Genomic DNA, 19,178 nt, shown 5'->3' with positions numbered 1-19,178 from the left:
CTTTATAAGCTTAAGGGTAAAAAAGAGACAGTAGCTATTAAAAATGAAGTATACCTGTATATGGATGAAAAGTAGAGTTGATTTTGTCAAATATACACAGATGGGTCCAAAAACAAATTTGGAATTAGTATATTTAAAAGAATATCCAATTTTGAAGCAGTCATGGCAGCCAAACTAGTAGACATTATGCTACCACTAACTTAGATCTGGGAGATACATCCAGCAGCCGTGGAAATTTTTCAGATTCAATCTCAAGCCTTATGGTGATAAATAAAGGGTGTCTCAGTGATTTAATGTCAAGTGATTTAATCAATGAAACTATATTTCTAATAACAGAATTAGTACAGATAGATACAGAAAAAAATTCTCACAGGTGCTGAAAAAATTTTACAAGTGTGATTTATTAATTATGCTAGGAGCTGTGCAATCACAGAACAAAAGGGCAGTCCTTGCCACCAAGGGCTTACAATCTATTTATAGATTATAGGGTTTATAAGGTGCACTCCTCCTTCCCCCTCCCCCCCATTTTATTTTGGGTAAACATTTACTTAACAAGAGCAGCTCATTTTTTTGTTACAGAATCTCATTTACCAGCACTGATTTCTGGTGCATGCATTGCACACACTGTTAACTAACTGCAGGCCTGACTGTGCTCTTGCTAGTAATAACTTTAAAAAAAGTTAATAGAAATGTCATTATTTCTAAATAACACATTAGAAATTGATTCTGTGCAGAAGTGTTAATAAATAATTGAGCTATTAAAAAAACAAGGCCCAAGCTAGGACAATAGTTTCTTCAGTGTTAGTTCTTTGGGGGTAGAAACAGTCTTTTTGTTCTGTGTTTGTACAGCACCTACCACACTAGAAATTAAAACAACAGAGAAGGGTGAAATATCAAGGAGCATCAGCACTCACAAAGGACAATGTTCCATTGTATCTTTGAGTAACAGCAACACAAGGACAGAACACCAAGTAAACATGTTTTGCCCCCTTTTCTATGAAAAAAAATCACCCTGTGATCAAAAAAAAAAAAAAAAAATCACATAATCCTCTCTCTTCTTCAACAACTGTGGGATAGGGTGGGTAACTGGCCAAGAAAAAAAATGAACCAATACTGTAGGCATGTTGCATCTTTTAAAAGAGAAAGTTTACTTGTATGTCAGAAATGTAATATAAATAAGATCTTGACTACTGATGGACGGGACTGGGGAGCTAAACTTCTGAACTATGGCTAGTGGGTAAGCACCCAAATTCCTTTAGGTAGTGCTCCCCTGCAAAAAACAAATTAAATTGTAAGAAATTTTTGGTCAGACTTTCTTATTCCCCTTTTGTTGCTGCCCCGCAACCCCTTCCCCCTGAAATCCCCATATTTCTCTAAGAGCCTTGTAAGGCATTAATGTATCTATTATTTGGAAAACAAACAAACAACAAAAATACCAACAAATTTTATTTAAAACACACAGTCTGAGATAAGATGAGTCCTAGAGCAGAAGAAATCCATATCTGATTTTTCATTTACTCAAAGTTGGTGGCAAGCAGCTGCTGACTTTAAAAAAAAAGATAAGAGCCTATGCAAGATAGCTCTGAAATATAGCTAAAAACGTAAGTATGCAAGACTAACAGATGACTTTTTGAAGTTTGCTTAAATTTTTTCCATTTTACACTCCCACCCCGGAAAGTTTTTTTTGCCTCTTCCTTTGTCGTTGAAATAATTTCTTTTTCTTTTTCAAATTGACTTTTAGCTGTGGTTTCACCAACTCTATTTCCAATGGTTTTTCCTCTGCTGGAGTTTCAAAGACAGTTTCAGTAGGATCTTCTGGAATAATTGTCTTTTCTTCTTTTTTCCTAAGTTTCTGCAGGTCCTTCACTTGCTGTTTTTCTCTGAATTTAGCAGCTACAGCCAATCTTGTCATCCGCCGATGCTAACAAAACAAGAAAAGTAAGTTAATGCAGTTGCACTGAAAGGCAGAAAGACTCATCTAACAAGGTGATACTGCAAAAAGTTCACATACGAGTTCACATTCTACAATACAAGTGGAGACAGAAAACAATCTTAAAAAGATCACCCTTCAACTGGCAAATTCCTCAGCATATTGCCATCTTCTCATTGAGAGATTAAACAACTCAGCATTATTAGTTTCATAAATCTGCTCAGTTCACATGCCAGTGATTATTTTATCCTAAAATTATAACCTATTAAGCATGTTCATAGAATCATAGAAGATTAGGGTTGGAAGAGACCAAAGGAGGTCATCTAGTCCAACGCCCTGCTCAGAGCAGGACCAACACCAACGAAATCATTCCAGCCAGGGGTTTGTCAAGTCTGGCCTTAAAAACCTTTAAGGATGGAGATTCCACGCCCCCTCCAGGTAACCCATTCCAGTGCTTCACCACTATTCTAGTGAAACAGTGTTTACTAATATCCAACCTAGACCGCCCCCACTGCAACTTGAGACCATTGCTCCTTGTTCTGTCATCTGCCACCACTGAAAACAGCCAAGCTCCATCCTCTTTGGAACCCCCCTTCAGGTAGTTGAAGGCTGCTATCAAATCCCCCCTCACTCTTCTCTTCTGCAGACTACACAAGCCCAGTTCCCTCAGCCTCTCCTCGTAAGTCATGTGCCCCAGCCCCCTGATCATTTTCATTGCCCTCCGCTGGACTCTCTAATTTGTCCACATCCTTTCTGTAGTGGGGGTCCCAAAACTGTATGCAAAATCCAGATAAGGCCTCACCAATACCAAATAGAGGGGAAAGATCATGTCCCTCGATCTGCTGGCAATGTTCCTGCTAATGCAGCCCACTATGCCATTAGCCTTCTTGGCAACAAGAGCACACTGCTGACTTATATCCAGCTTCTCATCTACTGTATTCCTCAGGTCCTTTTCTTCAGAACTGCTACTTAGCCACTCAGTCCCTAGTCTGTAGCAGTGCATGGGCTTCTTCCGTCTTAAGTGCAGGACTCTGAACTTGTCCTTGTTGAACCTCAGATTTCTTTTGGCCCAATCCTTCAAATTTGTCTAGGTCAATCTGGACCCTATTCCAACCCTTCAGCATATCTACCTCTCCCACGCACTTTAGTGTCATCTGCAAACTTGCTGAGGGTGCAGTCTATCCCATCATCCAGATCATTAATAAAGATGTTGAACAAAACTGGCCCCAGGACCAACCCTTATGGCACTCCGCTGGATACTAGCTGCCAACTAGATATCGAGCCGTTGATCACTATCCGTTGAGCCCGACAATCTAGCCAGCTTTCTATCCACCTTATAGTCCATTCATCCAATCCACACTTTTTTTTAACTTGCTGGCAAGAATACTGTGGGAGACTACCAAAAACTTTGCTAAAGTCAAGATATAGGTCACGTCCACTGCTTTCCCCATATCCACAGAGCCAGTTATCTCATTGTAGAAGGCAATCAGGTTGGTCAGGCATGACTTGCCCTTGGTGAATCCATGTTGACTGTTCCTGATCACCTCTCTCTCTTCCAAGTGCTTCAAAATGGTTTCCTTGAGGAACTTCTCAATGATTTTTCCAGGGACTGAGGTGAGGCTGACTGGTCTGTAGTTTCCTGTGTTCTCCTTCTTCCCTTTTTTAAAGATGGGCACTATATTTGCCTTTTTTCCCATCGTCCGGGACCTCCCCCAATCTCCATGAGTTTTCAAAGATAATGGCCAGTGGCTCTGTAATCATATCAGCCAATTCCCCCAGCACACTCAGATGCATTAGATCTGGACCCATGGACTTGTGCATGTCCAGCTTTTCTAAATAGTCCTTAACCTGTTCTTTCACCACTGACGGCTGCTCACCTCCTCTCCATACTGTGTTGCCACATTGAGGCCCCTGATCCTGCAAGCTGATCTCTTAGGAGCAGGGGTACACTCATACAGAACAGCTCGTGCAACCAAGGCCTTAGGAATTTGTGAAATGCAAGTAAAACCAAAGACAAGACTATTACCATGTTTGGGGACTGGTAATGTGGATTCTCATATAGAGTTGGTCCTCCAAAGCTGCCCTGGAAAATCTTTATGAGATTTAAAACAAAACGAGGTCCAATTTCTACAAGAGCTGCATCTTCTTCGATGATCTGTAATAAAATAGCAAACACCTTCATTTGAGATTCCTGTGCTAGAGTTATACATATACATTCTTTAAATATTTTACACAGATGAATTCACAGGTGTTCAAGCACAAAATCTAATGCAACTAATTTATGTTAAGCATGTGAAATGGTAGTTTTAAGTCCACTATAAAACATTTTGAAATCACCTTTTTGTATAAGTGGGGCTGATGTCAGCATATCCTGGTAATAGTTAAAGGTTTCCTTTCAATTTACTGGTTTCAGAGTAGGAGCCTTGTTAGTCTGTATTCGCAAAAAGAAAAGGAGTACTTGTGGCACCTTAGAGACTAACAAATTTATCTGAGCATAAGCTTTTGTGAGCTACAGCTCACTTCATCGAATGCATTCAGTAGCTCACGAAAGCTTATGCTCAAATAAATTTGTTAGTCTCTAAGGTGCCGCAAGTACTCCTTTTCTTTTTTCAATTTACTGTATTTCATATATATCATCCCATACATTTAGTGCAATCTTTAAAAAGTCAGTGGAAACAACCAACCTGATAGTTTCGAAACCAGATTCTGTTGTCTGTGATGGAGAACGTGAATACATGATCTACAAAAGGCTGGCTTTTGGGGTGATACTGTGGCGTACTAAAAATCTGTAACAAAAGACAAAAACAAATTTCTCATCTAAAATGATCAAGAGTCCAAAATACAAAGTTGAATTACCTTTGCATTCATCTTGTTTTACTATTTAACATCCTGATCCTGCAGAGACTTACGTATGTGAGTCGTTCCATTGACTTCAAGCACATGCGTAAGTCTTTGCAGGCTTAGTGTGTAAGTACCAAGACACACACAAGCAACTTGCAATATGTTTTAAGCCTGAAATATAAGCACAAAGATTGTAAGATGCAAGAAATCCCAAAACCAAGTTGGCACGTACTGACCTGAATAAACAACTCTTTTAACAGAGCATAGTGTGCCTCTTGATCAAACACCTAGAAGAGTAAAATACAATTTTATGAACACACACAAGGCAACAGCAGTATAGAGAAAAAGAAAATCAGATACTGCAGATCAAGCAATCTGAAATCCTGTACTTGCCGTATCAAAGGACAGAAGAGGCCGTGAGCCTCTCAGGCAGTTTCCAGTCATCTTCAGCTCTGCTAGGGTATGAACTACAATGATTTTGAACAGTTTTAGTATTTAAACATTTTTTCTAAGAAAAAATAAATAAATACAAGCAGAAGAAGTGACTTAATCTGAGAGCTCAACTTACTATTCTGTACTAAAAATTTGGCTGATGGTCCTTGAGGTGAATTTGAAAGCCTGAAACAAAAGACATCCATTAGTAATGGCAAGAAAAATAAATACTTTAGAATTCTATAGTAAATTTCAACCAGACTTTTTACTGTAGTAGTTTTAAAACTGGCTTTTGTTGTGTATAAATGGTAATTCATTTTAGATATTTTAATAAAAAATGGCTTAAGGTATGTTCAGTAGACCTCAAATGATGAGGCTTCATAGAAAATAGTGTTTAATTTACACTTATTTTGCTGCTTTTAAAATTTTTAAATAGCATTTTTCTACATAAAGCCAGTCTCATTTACTCTTGCCACGACTGCCAAGGCCTGAAGTATTCTATGGGAAGTTTGGCTTAAATTTCTGCAGCAATCCTGTAGGGAAGACTGGAAATTCTGTGGCAGCTCAGGTATACTCAAATATAAATGTATTTAAAAAAAAAAAAATCAGTACACAAACGCCACAAGGAATAGTGGAACATTTCTCTTCTGGCAAGCAACAGCCAACAGAGGGAAAGCAAGTGCATGCTACCATATGAGCAAGTTTAACTGTACTTTTTAAAAATGTCACTCTTGAAATGTATGGATCACTAAAGGTGTAAATCTTCAAACTGTAGGATGTTTTAAATAGAGTTCTAGTTGGAATACAAGCAACTATGATTATAGAGGGAGATTTAATAAAGCATAATGTATTTTCTCACCACATGTAGAGATCCTGTTTCTTTTTGGCTTCAAAAAATATGCACTTATTGCAGTTTTTTATTTCACAAATCTATATAAAAAGAAGGCATATGACAAATTAGCTATTAACAAAGCTCTATGGATCTTTTCACAAACCTTCCAAATCTGTCTCAAGTATTTCTGTCCTAATATGAAAATATGCAAACGTTTTGCATTAGTAGTTAACACCTGGTGCCTGCAGAAAACTCAGTTTTAAGTAATAGCCACCTTGAAAGGCTTTTAAATTATTTTTATTCCCAGAAGACTACCAACACTCCAGTGGATGGGGCATTAGACTGTCAGGGCACCTTGGGTCTAGTCTCAGCTCTGCCACTGGCCCACCATGTGGCTTTCTTCAGGCAGATCTTTTGACCTATTTGTGCTTCAGGTTTCCCAACATAAAATGGGGGAAACACCCTCTTTTGTAAAGCACTTTATATTGGTAGATTGCAGAGTGATGGAACAAAATCCCCATATGCTCATATGCCCATATGCTCAGGGTTTAGCTGATCGTCATATTTGGGGTCGGGAAGGAATTTTCCTCCAGGGCAGATTGGAAAAGGCCCTGGAGGTTTTTTTGCCTTCCTCTGTAGCATGGGGCATGGGTCACTTACTGGAGGATTCTCTGCTCCTTGAAGTCTTTAAACTACGATTTGAGGACTCCAATAGCACAGATATAGGTGTGAGGTTTTTTGCAGGAGTGGTGGGTGAAATTCTGTGGCCTGCGTTGTGCAGGAGGTCAGACTAGATGATCATAATGGTCCCTTCTGACCTAAATATCTATGAAAAAAAATGCTTCTATTCTATATAGGTTCTTGTTCTTGAAATTAAGTTTCTCTTTATCAATAGAAAATTTCCTATTTCAAAATAAGAGGCCTCATTTAAAAAAAAAAAAAAAAGAGTTCATGAATAGCAATCATTTTAATCCATGAAGTTACTTAATACATTCCACCAGCAGCACGCCAGCATGGGGGGAGGAGATAAGGCCAGAATAGGCTTGCCAGCCTACCCTTCTTCTCCCTTCCCTCAACTAGAAAGGGTACCAGGGGACTAAAGCACAAAAGAAGCAATAGCAGTTCTTTCATAGGGGTAATGATTCAAAGGCACTAGCTCCCAAAAGTCTTTACTCCATCACAAAAGCCACAGACACTTGCAGTGTCTTCACTCTCTATCAGCTCATCTTTTCTCGTGGAAGTCTAAACTGCTTTGATTCATCTCCACTAATGGATCCACCCATATTGCCACTTAGTTCAATTCACTAGCTATACCACATGTACTCCTTATTGCCTCCTTCAGCCTTGCACAAAAAAGCACATCCCTACCACCAATTAAATATTTTAAGATTGAAATTACATATGTTCTTGACAAAAACCAACCACAACGGTTTTTAATCTTTGTAACCTTGTCCTCCTTCCATCAGCCCTTTTCTTGTTTGTTTTCATCCAGTAATGTTTTTTATTCAAAGTCTTTGCAGCCATGGTATATTTACACCCAAGATACAGATATGCCACCCTAGGACTCTATTCTGTAAGCCTTTTGTGCACAGAACTTGTATTGATTTCAATAGGAGTTCTGCATACAGAGTGCTTTCAGGACCAGGTTCTTGCGTATGTCAGATCATGTCTAACAAAAGTGAGGACTAAAGCATGATTATATCAATATTTTACTTACTAGTCTTCGTTTCAAAGAGTCAGAATTAAATACAGGAAAGTGAATGAACCTATTTTCTACCCAGAAGAATTACTCTAATTACTTCCTGTGGTTTAGCAAGTAACTCAAACAGCAGGACTTAGACTCTTTGTGCTGCATGAAGTAAACCAAAATTCTCTTTTATTTCAACATCACTTATCTGGCCCTCTTCTCTGTCTCACACAATTTCCAAAAAGCCAAAATATAAATATTAGTTTAGTCATGCCATTACCTCATTAATTACAAACAGCTTATCTTTACGGTCCATTTTAGTGTCTGTAAACAAAGAAAAAAGTACCACTGAGCAGTCTTGTATGCTTTTGTATATTACAAGGGACACCAGCCATTTAAAAAAAAACAACCAAAAACAAAAAAGCTCCCACTTTTCTGAAAATTTCACCTCCTTTTAGGACAGAAAGACTAAGCATTTTCTCAATGTTTGTGTTTCTCAGCAGTTTGCATATAACTCATTTTCACTGTTGATATTATTTCATCTCTTACTCATTAATTGGGTTTCTGTTAACAAGTTTTTGCACATACTAGCTTAAGGCCACAATCCAGCAAACACTGAAACATGTTGCATTATGCATGCAAGTAGTTTTTCTGAAGTCACAGGAATAGTGAAACATAAAGCAAAGCACGAATTTGAGTGTTTGCAGAATGGAGGCCTAGTTTCCTAACAATCTTATTTAGAATCCAACAGTTATTCTGTGCAGCAATTGGGGTAAATAATGTCAATGACAGTGAGCCATATAAATTAAGAATTATGCACCACCTTCAAAAAGCAGGCTGTTGGAGGCAAGTGGTGTAATAAACTAGAATATCCCAAAACACTGACCAAGTTAGATACAAGCAGTACCTAGACCAGGGGTGGGCAAATTTTTTGGCCCAAGGGCCACATCGGATGAGAAACTGTATGGAGGGCCGGGTAGGGAAGCCTGTTCCCCCAAAACAGCCTGGCCCTGGCCCCCACCCCCTATCACTTCCTGCCTCCTGACTGTCCCCTTCACAACCCCTGACCCATCCAACCCCCCCTGCTCCTTGTCCCCTGACTGCCCCCTCCCGAGACCCCCTGCCCCAAACCTCCCCTCCCCGGGGATCCCACCCCCATCCAACCCCCCCGCTCCCTGACTGCCCCAACCTATCCACACCCCCGCCCCTGACAGGCCCCCTGGGACTCCCATGCCCTATACAATTCCCACTGTTCCCCAACCCCTGACCACCCCAGAACCTCCGCCCCATCCAACCGCCCCCTGTTCCCTGACTTCCCCCCGGGATCCTCTACCCAACCCCCACACTGCTGCACGCGCTGCCTGTGCAGCAGCGTAGCTGCGGGGGGACGGGGAACAGCAGGGGAGGGGCTGAGGGCAAGCCTCCCAGGCCAGGACGGGCCGTAGTCTGCCCACCTCTAACCTAGACCCTACCTGCTTTAGAGTGGGGCATCAACGTTCGCAAGTCTTGCATTAGATGTCTCGTTCTGAAGTTTATTCCTCTAGAAGAGAAAATAAGCACCCGCTCTTTGTTTTTCCATTTACCCTAAAAGAAACACAAAGTTAAGCTGAAAAAAAAAATGTTTCTAATCTTAAACTTTTTAAGATCAAAGTTAATATTTAATCAATTAAGATATTTCAAATTTTTAAAAATCTGCATTTGTGCAGAAGTTTCCAATTAAAACAAAGTGCTGCCTTTTCAATAGGCTGCAGAAATTATATGTGCTTATGTATTCCCCTCTTAGGCTGTGATAAACTTCATGTATCAGGGTGCACCTGCTTGCAGACAGGAGGGGTAAGAGGCCATGAAATCTATTTGTTTTCCCATTTAAACAATAACCATGAGGGTCAGGCATAATACAGGAATCTACACTGACAGAATATGCAACTTAATATAGCAAAATGACATTAAGTGCATAAAAGTTAAACTGCATATAGTGATAATACAGAAGTGTTTATCTTGTGTAGTTTTAAGGTGAAGGAAGAGTTAAGAACTTAGAGAGGAGTGCCATGCGATTCACTCAAGAAAGTACTTTGAAAATCCCAGCCATTCAGTCCATTCCAGAGACAACAGCTGTTGCTTCTAAAATATTTTTTTGATCTCTAGGAATAGTTGTCTCTGAAAGGGAGAAAATGGCAATATCCCCAGGGAAGGCATCCTAATCCTCCTTTTGAGTTAGCAACAGAATAGTGAGGGGCTTTGATTAAACTCCTCCCTCCCCTGGACATTGACAAATGGCTCTGCAGCAATCTGAGCTGTGCAGAAAGCCAATAATACTAGAAGCACAGTAGGTCATCTCAGTCACAAGAAAAGGCCGATCTGTTGCTTTCTCTACGAAGTGAACTGAGAGCCAGGGAGTTGTAAAGGAGCACAGGATAAAAGGGTCTGCTGCAAACAAATCCTCTGTTAATTCAGTACAGAAGGCCCAGGTAGCTTCTATGGACTATAGGATTTCCAATTTCAACATGCAAGTTATTTAAAAAAAACTGAAAAGCTGTCAAATGTACAACTTCTGAACCGTGTCATTTGGGATGCTCCCTAAATAAAATAGTCACTAAAACTAGCTATCAAGTCCTTGTGCAACACTTTATGATTTGTTTTAACTCTGATAATATTTTAGGATGCTAGTATTGCTATATTGCAATTGCATTATATGATCCAGGGCGGCCCTTCATGTGCCTGGATGTGGTATCTCCATGGTATTAGTAACTAGGGTATTCAAGATATCTGTGCAGATCATGACAGCATATCAAAGCCCTGGCTGGGATGATTTAACTGGGAATTGGTCCTGCTTCGAGCAGGGGGTTGGACTGGATGACCTTCTGGGGTCCCTTCCAACCCTGATATTCTATGATTCTATGATCATAACCTTGCTTTGCACACCCATATGAAGAGTTCGGGTGACCACACAGAACGAGGCAGTACATGTCTCTGTGAAGGGGCTGCAACCAGCGATCTGCTCCCTTCCACGCCAAGCCCTGCAAGAACACCGAGGACTCAGAGGGAAGAGAGCTGCTTCTCTAATAAGAGACAAGGTCTCTAAATGGTCTGAGGCTAGAGAAGGGTGATCTCCGGCCCGTGGGGAGTTTCCCCTGAGGAGAGACAGCCTTCCCCCGCCTCCCCCCAACAGTGCGGGCCCTCCCGCTCCCGCAGCGGGGATAGCGAGTAAGAGGGACCAGCCCAGAGCTCCTGCCCCAAAAGGGAGGATACAGCCTAGGCCGCCCCGGCCTCTTACCCTCCGCGCCGTACAGGGACCGGCGGAGACAGTCCGGGCCAGCCACATACCCCGGGGGGGGGGGGGGGATGGGGGACGACGGATACAGGCCTCGGGCAGGAGCGGGATCAGCCGCTGTTTTTACCTTAGAGATAGGAGCCGGGACGCTGTGCTCCTCCCTCTCCGCTCCCTGCGGGCTTGGCTTGGCCGGCGGCCCGGTCCCATTCGGAGCCCCTCTAGCTCGTTTCCTCGGCCGGGTCGCAGCACCTCCACGCTTCCTCTTGGCCGCCGCCATCTCGCTTGCACATGACCCTCACACCGGAAGCTGAGCTCCCTTTCTACAATCTTCCGCTCCTCTCTCTATGGTCCTGGCGGCCGGCGGGCCTCGTTGTACGACAGCCGTAAAGCAGGGGGCGAGCACCTAACTGCGCCGTAGGGAGGACTCGCATCGCGTGTGACGGCGGTAGGCGGGGGCGGGCTCCCCGGGCGGACCCCCGACCCTTGCTGCAGCGCCCCGCCCAGCTCTGCCCCTGGGCCGCCGGTTCCCCAGCGGGGGGCTCAGGCGCTGGGACGGGCCCACGGGCCGTAGGTCTGTGTCCGCTGCTCAGTGCCTCGTGCAAAGGGGCCCGGAGTCCCGATCCCTCTAGCTCCGCGGCTCTCAACCCCAGGGCCGCGTGTGGCCCGGTCAGCGCACAGCTGTGACCCGTGTGGCAGCCTCCGGGCCCTGCAGGTGGTATAGCCAGTGTGTGGCTGCGGGTGCTGGTCAATGGGCTTGGTACCTCTGCTCTGGCTCTTGTCACCGCGGGCTGTAATACGCACCCGTGCTTGGGGAGCGTACTGAAGGCGAAAAACAGGGCACAGAGTTTGGCCCACGGAGCACCAACCTCGGTATGGTGGAGTCCCTGGCTGCGTGTGATGTAGACCTGCGCGAGATGTAATGGTTCTGCAGACTTTTAACTGATTTAATGCTAATGATCAGACACAACACGGGGTAGGAGTCACCTTGGTCCTGCATTGCAGCACAGCAGTGACGAGGAGGGGAACGCCGGGAATCCTGTTCGCCCCGCTGAGAGGCTGCTGAAGATTTGGGAGACGGAGGGGGGGTGTTACGACCTCATCCCTGGAAGAATATGCATAAAACTAATACTGCACATGGGGAAACAAAAAATACAGTAGCACAAAAAAGAATGAGTATAATGTCCAAAAGGAAGCAGCTGCTTTAACCTAGAGCTTTGTGAATGGAAGTGAAAGGCTTTCTGTTAAATTTAAATCAGAAGAATGGACTGTAAGGTGTGTTAATAGCACTAACTTATTTCTGCTCACAAAGTGGAGTACAGCCATTTTTTCTTATCAACAGCAGGAAAAAATTAGTGGTGAAATTAAAACTATCGTGCTTCTTCACGGTAATGTTCATCCTTTAAAGTAGGCATAGAAATAGAGATAGGAGGAGCTTTGCAGAGATTTTCACCATTGACTACCAAAAGATTTTGGGCAACGAACTGCCCTTCGTGTCATTGAAAATCTCCCTGACAGTGTCTGCTTGTATGACACCTATACATGTGCTCATAATGTCAGTAGTGCCCATCTGCTATTGAAAGTGAATTGTAAAGGAAAAATATGATTGTGGACTTTATTTCTTTATGAAGTGTGTATGAAAATGGATGTAATGTCATCTTTCTGTTTTTGTTTGTTTACAGTAGAAATACCAGATCTGACTTTTTTCCTGGATGACTGGAGAACTGGAGTAGGACAGGAGCATCGCACTACGCTGAAATCGCAGGTGACACTCAGCATTCTTCCCAGGGAGAAGACACCTGGGAATGGGAAAGCTGCAACTCAGCATTCCCACTAATGTGGGAAGTGTGTAGTCTTCCAAATAGTCCTCCAGAAGACCAAGGCAAGTTGGGACCTGATCTTTGTCATGTAATAAAAAAGCCTATTAATCTGTACAGTATTTATCAGCCTAAAGCATCAATAAACCACGTGGATACAACTTCTGTATTAGTTTGTTTTGCAGTTTGCCTATAATATGATCCTGTACAAAAAGGGAGATGCTACTTAAAGCAGTAAAGATGTAAATATATTTCCTTGCAAGCTGGATAGAACGAGGGGAGAGTAGAAGGATGAAATATCAGCTGTCTTTTCTTGCATTTTCAAAAACACAGGCCTCTACTTTGTGAGCTTTAGCTCAAATAGAGGGAAATTTGTGTGTATGTGTGTGTATATATATGTAAATAAAATGAACTGGTCTCATGGTCTATCCAGCAGGGGCCCGTGGTACACAGATATAGGAATATACTTGTGCATCTTGTTACTTCGCTATTTTAATAGTACTGGAAATCAACATCTCTCTCAGGTAGTAGAAATATCTATAATTTTTTTGGATTCTTTGTATATATTCCTGGTCTATTCATGAAATATTTAATTATACCAAAGCATTGCTGCCAGTACATCATCACAGCTTTGTGAAGCTTTTTTTCCCCCATGTTTCATCCATAAAGAGCAATTCACATTAACACAAGTATGTTGTCTCTTTTTAGGTTCTCTTTGAAACTACATCTTATACAGTCACAGGAAAGACGGGAGTGGTGAATGCAAACTAGATAATGCCCCTCTCCACTCAACCTGAAACTGGTGATGATCAGTATGTTTTAGTCACCAGTCTCGACAATGTCAGAAACCTCTCAAATATCCTAAAAGCCATTCATTTTAAAGACCATGCAACATGTTTTGCAACTACAAATGGAATCAAGGTTACAGTGGAAAATGCAAAGTGTCTGCAGGCAAATGCCTTTATTCAGGTAAGGAGCCTAGCACATCATCAGACCATCAGTACATCTGTGATCAGTCTTTCACATGTTTAAAATAGCAGTTTTTCCCTTTCTCTTGCATTTGTCAATGGCTTTCCCAGTGGACATTATCCAGTCAAATAAAAAAACAAGATGAGACCAGTGGGTCCAAGGTGTTAGATATTTCAGTTCTAGGCTTTCAAAAGTGCAGATGTTGACAATATTCAGAAATGCTGGAGTTAAGTTCTTGATGTAGCAGAGAGGGAATTGTTTTCCTGTTTTATTGGTACTATAGCATGTGAGAGGATCACCATTATTTTCACACTGAGTCTTGTATAAGCACATAGTATGAAGTCACTGTGAGATATGAGAGCATTAAATGAGCCAGGGAAGTATTAGACTAGAAGTACCTAAGAATGGAAACCAAGTATGTGATGGAAGGACTGTTGGAGAGAGTAAGGAAGTGCATGCAGTTTATCTTAGTGGATGGAGCGGAATTGTCAAAATCGTAGGCATAAGGTGGAGAATCTGACCCAGCGAGTGCCCTGCAATACTACTGGATATTAAAGTTAGAGATAAGGAAAGACCTTGCAGGTCATTCAGCGCATCCTCTGAGGCCAGTGTAGGATTGTTCACTATGGGTATATTCTCCACTGCTTTGTCTTATGTATTTATAGATGACTCATGATAAAGATCCCACCACTTCCCTAATGGAAGACAGTTTTACAGTTGAACAGAGCTCACTCTTGAGAAGCTTTTTACGAGTATTCAGCCTTATTTCCCTTTCCCTAATTCCATACCATTACTTCCAGTTATACCCTCTTGCTTGACAGTAAACATTTCCTCTCCATTGTCAGTGAGAGAGTTCATTATTTTTCCTTTTGAAATATCTTGTTGATCATCTCTCAAAATAATAGTAGTAATAATTTGTTTTATACATCATCTTCCATTTCATGATCTCAAAGTGTTCTGCATTCAGATTCTATCCACTTTTTAGGGAGTTCAGGTTTGTGTCTTAGGTCATCAAGCAATTACTGTGGTGAGCCCTACGGGACTGAGTTCACTCCCCTTAACATCCACCTCATTGCATCTCTCCTCACCTCTGAATATCACTGTAAATCATTTTTTTTCCAACATGTATTTAGTATGATTACCGTTGACCCTATGTTACCCTTTTCTGCTATCTCTAGTAATTTTTCATTTCATTGATTTCTCCCCCCCTAAAATAAAGTGGAGGGAGAATAAAAAACAAAATAAGAAAGGGAAAGAAGGGGGCAGAGAGAGAAAATTAGCCCCTTTCTCTAGTCTTGTTTAGTTTTATTTCTTTAAACAAAACATGGTTTCTTAAAATTCAATGTGTTCCCTTCCACCTGCTGCTGTTTGCTTACTTGACTGTCTTTAGATTGTGAGCTCCTCAGGGCAGAAATTGTGCTGCCTTCTGTTTTTGGAAGCACTGATCACACTGGGTGTACTGGAAATAAATGAGAAGTCTTGGTTTTATTGAAGTTGCACAGCACACTAAACATTTGCTGATTGGTGGGGAGATCTTTATACTTTAACATTTATAGCTTCTTATTAAACCGTAAAAGGCCACTGCTCAAATGTCATACTTATGTGGTTTTCTTTTGTCTAAATTATGTGTTAATTTTTAAAGGATCCTGACTATATGCTCTCATGTGCCACTTATTTGGCTCTTATTTTGTATCGTGTTGCGCTCTGAAGGTGAAAATTATGGATTTATAGAGATGATTGTTAAATCACTGCTACTGCAGAAAGGAAAACAAATGTATTTCTTCCATACACACTTTTTATCTTTTTTTGTTTGTTTTTACAGGCAGGGATATTTCAAGAATTTATTATACAGGAAGAGTCGGTGATGTTTCGAATCAATTTGGCTGTTCTTTTAGACTGCTTGACCATTTTTGGTACAAATTCTTTGGCAGGTATTGTGTGTGCATGTCCTGATCTGATGCCCTCAGTAATCATAAGCATGAAACCTGTGCTTCTAGCCACTTCTCAAAGTGGCTTCATGAAAGTGATCTTTCCCATACTAAGACACCCCCCGTGAAGAGCAGCTACCGTTGATTGATTAGGCCACATGCTAGCTTCTTCAGTTGCTGCAACTGTATGCTGTGATAATTGCTTGAGTGACCGGGGGGTAGGTACTTAACTGAATGCAGACACTGTGACAGAAGAGGTGGCAGTGGACACAGTTATAAGTAAAAGAGCAGTGAAAGGTACCCAATGAGAAGTTTCGAGTTTGGAAGACAAAATGTGTTCATAAATATAAGATTTGTAAGAGAAGTGGTAGAGGAATCTTGTGATTATACACAGATCTAGGAAATGTTAGGGGCTAGTCCTTGTCTATAACTACTGTAATAAGTCGACTCAAGATACGCTACTCAGAGTCGACGTAGCTTAGGTCAACTTGCCACAGTGTCTACAGCATGCTGTGTCGAGGGGAAACTGTCAACTTCCCTTACTCTTCTCGGAGAGGTGAAATACTAGAGTTGACTGGAGAGCGCTCTGCCATTGATTAAGCAGGTCTTCACTAGACCCACTAAATCGACACTGCTGCATTGATCTCAGCAGTGCTGATCTAGCTGTAAGTATAGACAACCCCATAGAGGGGCCAGTTGTTGCAAGTAGAAGGAAATCCATTAGTGGTGCAAGTTGGCTTTTATTTATCAAACCAACCACATACTTGGTGCTTATGGTCCTTTCTCTCTGTAGCTTTCAAACAGCTATTATAAAGATAGGTAAGCAGACAGGTTAAGTGACCCATTTTAAGCTCACCCTGTGAGTCAGTGACAGACTTTAGACAGGACCTCTGAAGCCCAGTCTTGTGATTAATCCATTAGACTTCAGCTATCCTAAACTGTTATAAAACATTCATATAAGTCGGTAATGGCTGTACACTCTTTCTAGGTACGGTAGAACCTCATAGTTACAAACTGATCAGTCAACCACACACACCTTATTTGGAACTGCAAGTATGCAATCAGGCAGCAGCAGCAGAGATGGAAAAAAAAGCAGCAAATACAGTACAGTACTGTGTTAAATGTAAATTACTAAAATAATAAAGGGAACGCAGCATTTGTCTTCTGTATAGTAAAGGTTCAATGCTGTATCGAATCAGTGTTCAGTTATAAACTTTTGAAAGAACCATAACGTTTTGTTCATTGTTATAAACCGAGGTGTTCGTAACTGAGGTTCTACTGTACTTCTTTGGCCTGCATTACATTATAGCATCTGATCACCTCAAAAACAATTAATTGATCTTCACAACATTTCTAAGTATTATCCCCATTTTACAGATGGGGAACTGAAAGAGAGAGACTGTTACTTGTCCAAGTTTGCACAGGATGGCTGTGGGAACTAAACCAAGATATCCTGAGTAGAATTCCAGTGCCTTAAGGACATGATTCTCCTTTCTCTAATCACATTCCTCAGTTAGTAAAAAGCCCCTTGCTTTTCGCCTTATGTCTTGGCGCCCATAAGGTATTTTGTATAGCCTCGCATCTTGTTGTGTTGTTTGTATAATTCAGGATGCTCTGTATTATTTCATATGCAGTTAGTTTTCCAGTGGATCACTTAAAAAAATGCCTTTTTTTCCTCAACTGCTATTTCAAATTTAAATATTGCACTATTTACATGAACTGTGAATTATTAATATTCCTTTGTCAAACATCCCGTTCTTATCTTTGATTTTACATATTAGAAGTTGAACTATCTTCCTGCTTGAAAATAGTTTTTCCAGATATGTTTTCTTAGGTGTTACTTATGAATTAGAATAGAGTAGTCACACCTTTCTCAGACAATTCTGCCATTGCACATTTGTATGAACTCTAATATCCTGGCTATTCCTATCCTGGGCCTTTTTGAAAAGAGACTGTCCTAAATTATGTGACGATTTTGTGATTGAGACAGAATTCAGTAAAGGTCTGAGACTAGACTGAGCATCATAAACTAATTTAACCTGTGATCTAAGCATGGCTAGAATCCAGGTCTCCAAAGGTTACACCATCTAGCTCTTAGAGTGCTAATTTTTTCATCATTTCAGGTACTTCAACAGCGCTTCGAATGTGTTACCATGGTTATGGCTACCCCTTGACCCTATTTCTAGAAGAAGGAGGTGTGGTAACTGTATGTAAAATTAACACTGAAGAACCTGAAGAGACACTAGATTTTGATTTCTGCAGTACAAATGTGGTTAACAAAATTATCCTGCAGTCAGAAGGGTTACGAGAAGCATTTGGTGAATTAGATATGACCAGTGAGGTCCTGCAGATCACCATGTCTCCAGACAAGCCTTATTTCAGGTATCAGAAACTACATGTCCATTTCAAAGGTTCATGTTTAGCAACTTAGTTGTTCTTCGATGTTTGGAATTATTGTTGCTGCTTATTCAACATTGTGCAGATCTGCACCATATTTGTTTAAATGTGCCTTCTGTTATAATGGTTGCTGCATCACATATGAAGACTTTAATTATTCAGACACGATACCAGGCAACCGTTCATTCCTTATTTCGCAACATTCCAAAATTTTCAACCTGAGGCTTTTGGCAATAGAATACATCATCATTTTAAGGTTATGGGCCAGCCTTGGGGCCAGCTTCAGCCTTAGCATAAGCAGATGCAACTCCTTTTATCTTGTATTTTGTAAACAAATTCCAGGATGTGTTTTGAATGCATTCATTTAGTATTTTTGGTTATGAAGAATTAAGTTCCAAGGTCTGCATGGCCTGGGTTGGGATGAAAAATCAGGAATTGTATGCTGTAGCTAGCACATAGGGGAACTCATGAGCTTTCCACATTCATGGCAGCTCCACAACTAGGTGCTGCAGAGCAGGTTTCTTTCAGTTTCTGGTGTGGCAGCAGATTGATTATTGTATGCCATTAGCACCTAGGGGTCACAGTCTTTCATTAGCGTAAGTCAGATTTCTTTGAAACCACAATCAGGTGCTATTAGGGGAACTCTGAGTTTGGAGTGCCACAAGATCTTACGCTTGTGATTCATTCATTAAATTAAATGCTGGCTGTGCTACCTCGTGTCTCATGAAGAGTCGGTAGTGTGTTGAAATCTTCTGCTTTGAGAATCGTCTTGATGTATAACATTACTTTGTTGTTTCCACTTTTCAAATTTGATAGTGCTAATATCAAATGCTTTGCTGAGTTGGTGCATGATGTCTTTTAGATTATCCACCTTTGGCAATGCAGGAAGTGCTCATCTTGACTATCCCAAAGACTCTGATTTGATGGAAGCATTTCATTGCAACCAGACCCAGACAAACAGGTCAGTGATCAGGACAGTGACCGTAGTAGTCTGATGACACATTCTGACCAAGAAGCTGAAAAAGTGGTTTCGTCAGCTACTGAAATGCCTGACTTTCCCTAGAACAGAGTAGTATT

General features: G+C 41.3%; 2 protein-coding genes across 12 annotated transcripts in view; one reads left to right on the top strand and one right to left on the bottom strand.

Annotated features, from left to right (window-relative positions):
* Nucleotides 1-1,020: 1,020 nt before the first annotated feature.
* On the bottom strand, nucleotides 1,021-11,879 carry BRIX1 (biogenesis of ribosomes BRX1). Its single transcript, XM_073343705.1, has 10 exons — nucleotides 11,121-11,879; nucleotides 9,195-9,306; nucleotides 8,003-8,046; nucleotides 6,063-6,133; nucleotides 5,340-5,389; nucleotides 5,165-5,238; nucleotides 5,008-5,058; nucleotides 4,615-4,716; nucleotides 3,957-4,085; nucleotides 1,021-1,921 (listed from the first exon to the last, which is right to left on the bottom strand). The coding sequence occupies exons 1-10, from the start codon at nucleotides 11,268-11,270 to the stop codon at nucleotides 1,658-1,660; spliced, it is 1,047 nt and encodes a 348-aa protein (XP_073199806.1). The 5' UTR covers nucleotides 11,271-11,879; the 3' UTR covers nucleotides 1,021-1,657.
* The window catches only part of RAD1 (RAD1 checkpoint DNA exonuclease), a 52,472-nt gene continuing 44,642 nt past the window's right edge, over nucleotides 11,349-19,178 (top strand). For 3 of the 11 annotated variants that reach the window (XR_012158863.1, XR_012158862.1, XM_073343706.1), the window contains exons 1-6: nucleotides 11,389-11,863; nucleotides 12,673-12,872; nucleotides 13,516-13,776; nucleotides 15,599-15,707; nucleotides 17,828-18,086; nucleotides 18,964-19,062. Coding sequence is in view for 9 of the 11 variants with exons in the window: in XM_073343706.1 (XP_073199807.1) it covers nucleotides 13,582-13,776; nucleotides 15,599-15,707; nucleotides 17,828-18,086; nucleotides 18,964-19,062 (662 nt within the window). In the remaining 2 variants the exon portion in view is untranslated. The other 8 variants (XM_073343707.1, XM_073343714.1, XM_073343711.1 and 5 more) reach the window with 8 other exon arrangements.

Source organism: Lepidochelys kempii, chromosome 5, assembly GCF_965140265.1.
Source record: "Lepidochelys kempii isolate rLepKem1 chromosome 5, rLepKem1.hap2, whole genome shotgun sequence".
NCBI classification, from domain to species: domain Eukaryota; kingdom Metazoa; phylum Chordata; order Testudines; family Cheloniidae; genus Lepidochelys; species Lepidochelys kempii.
Note: the sequence above shows the minus strand (reverse complement) of the source record. Positions and strands in the feature narration are given on the sequence as shown.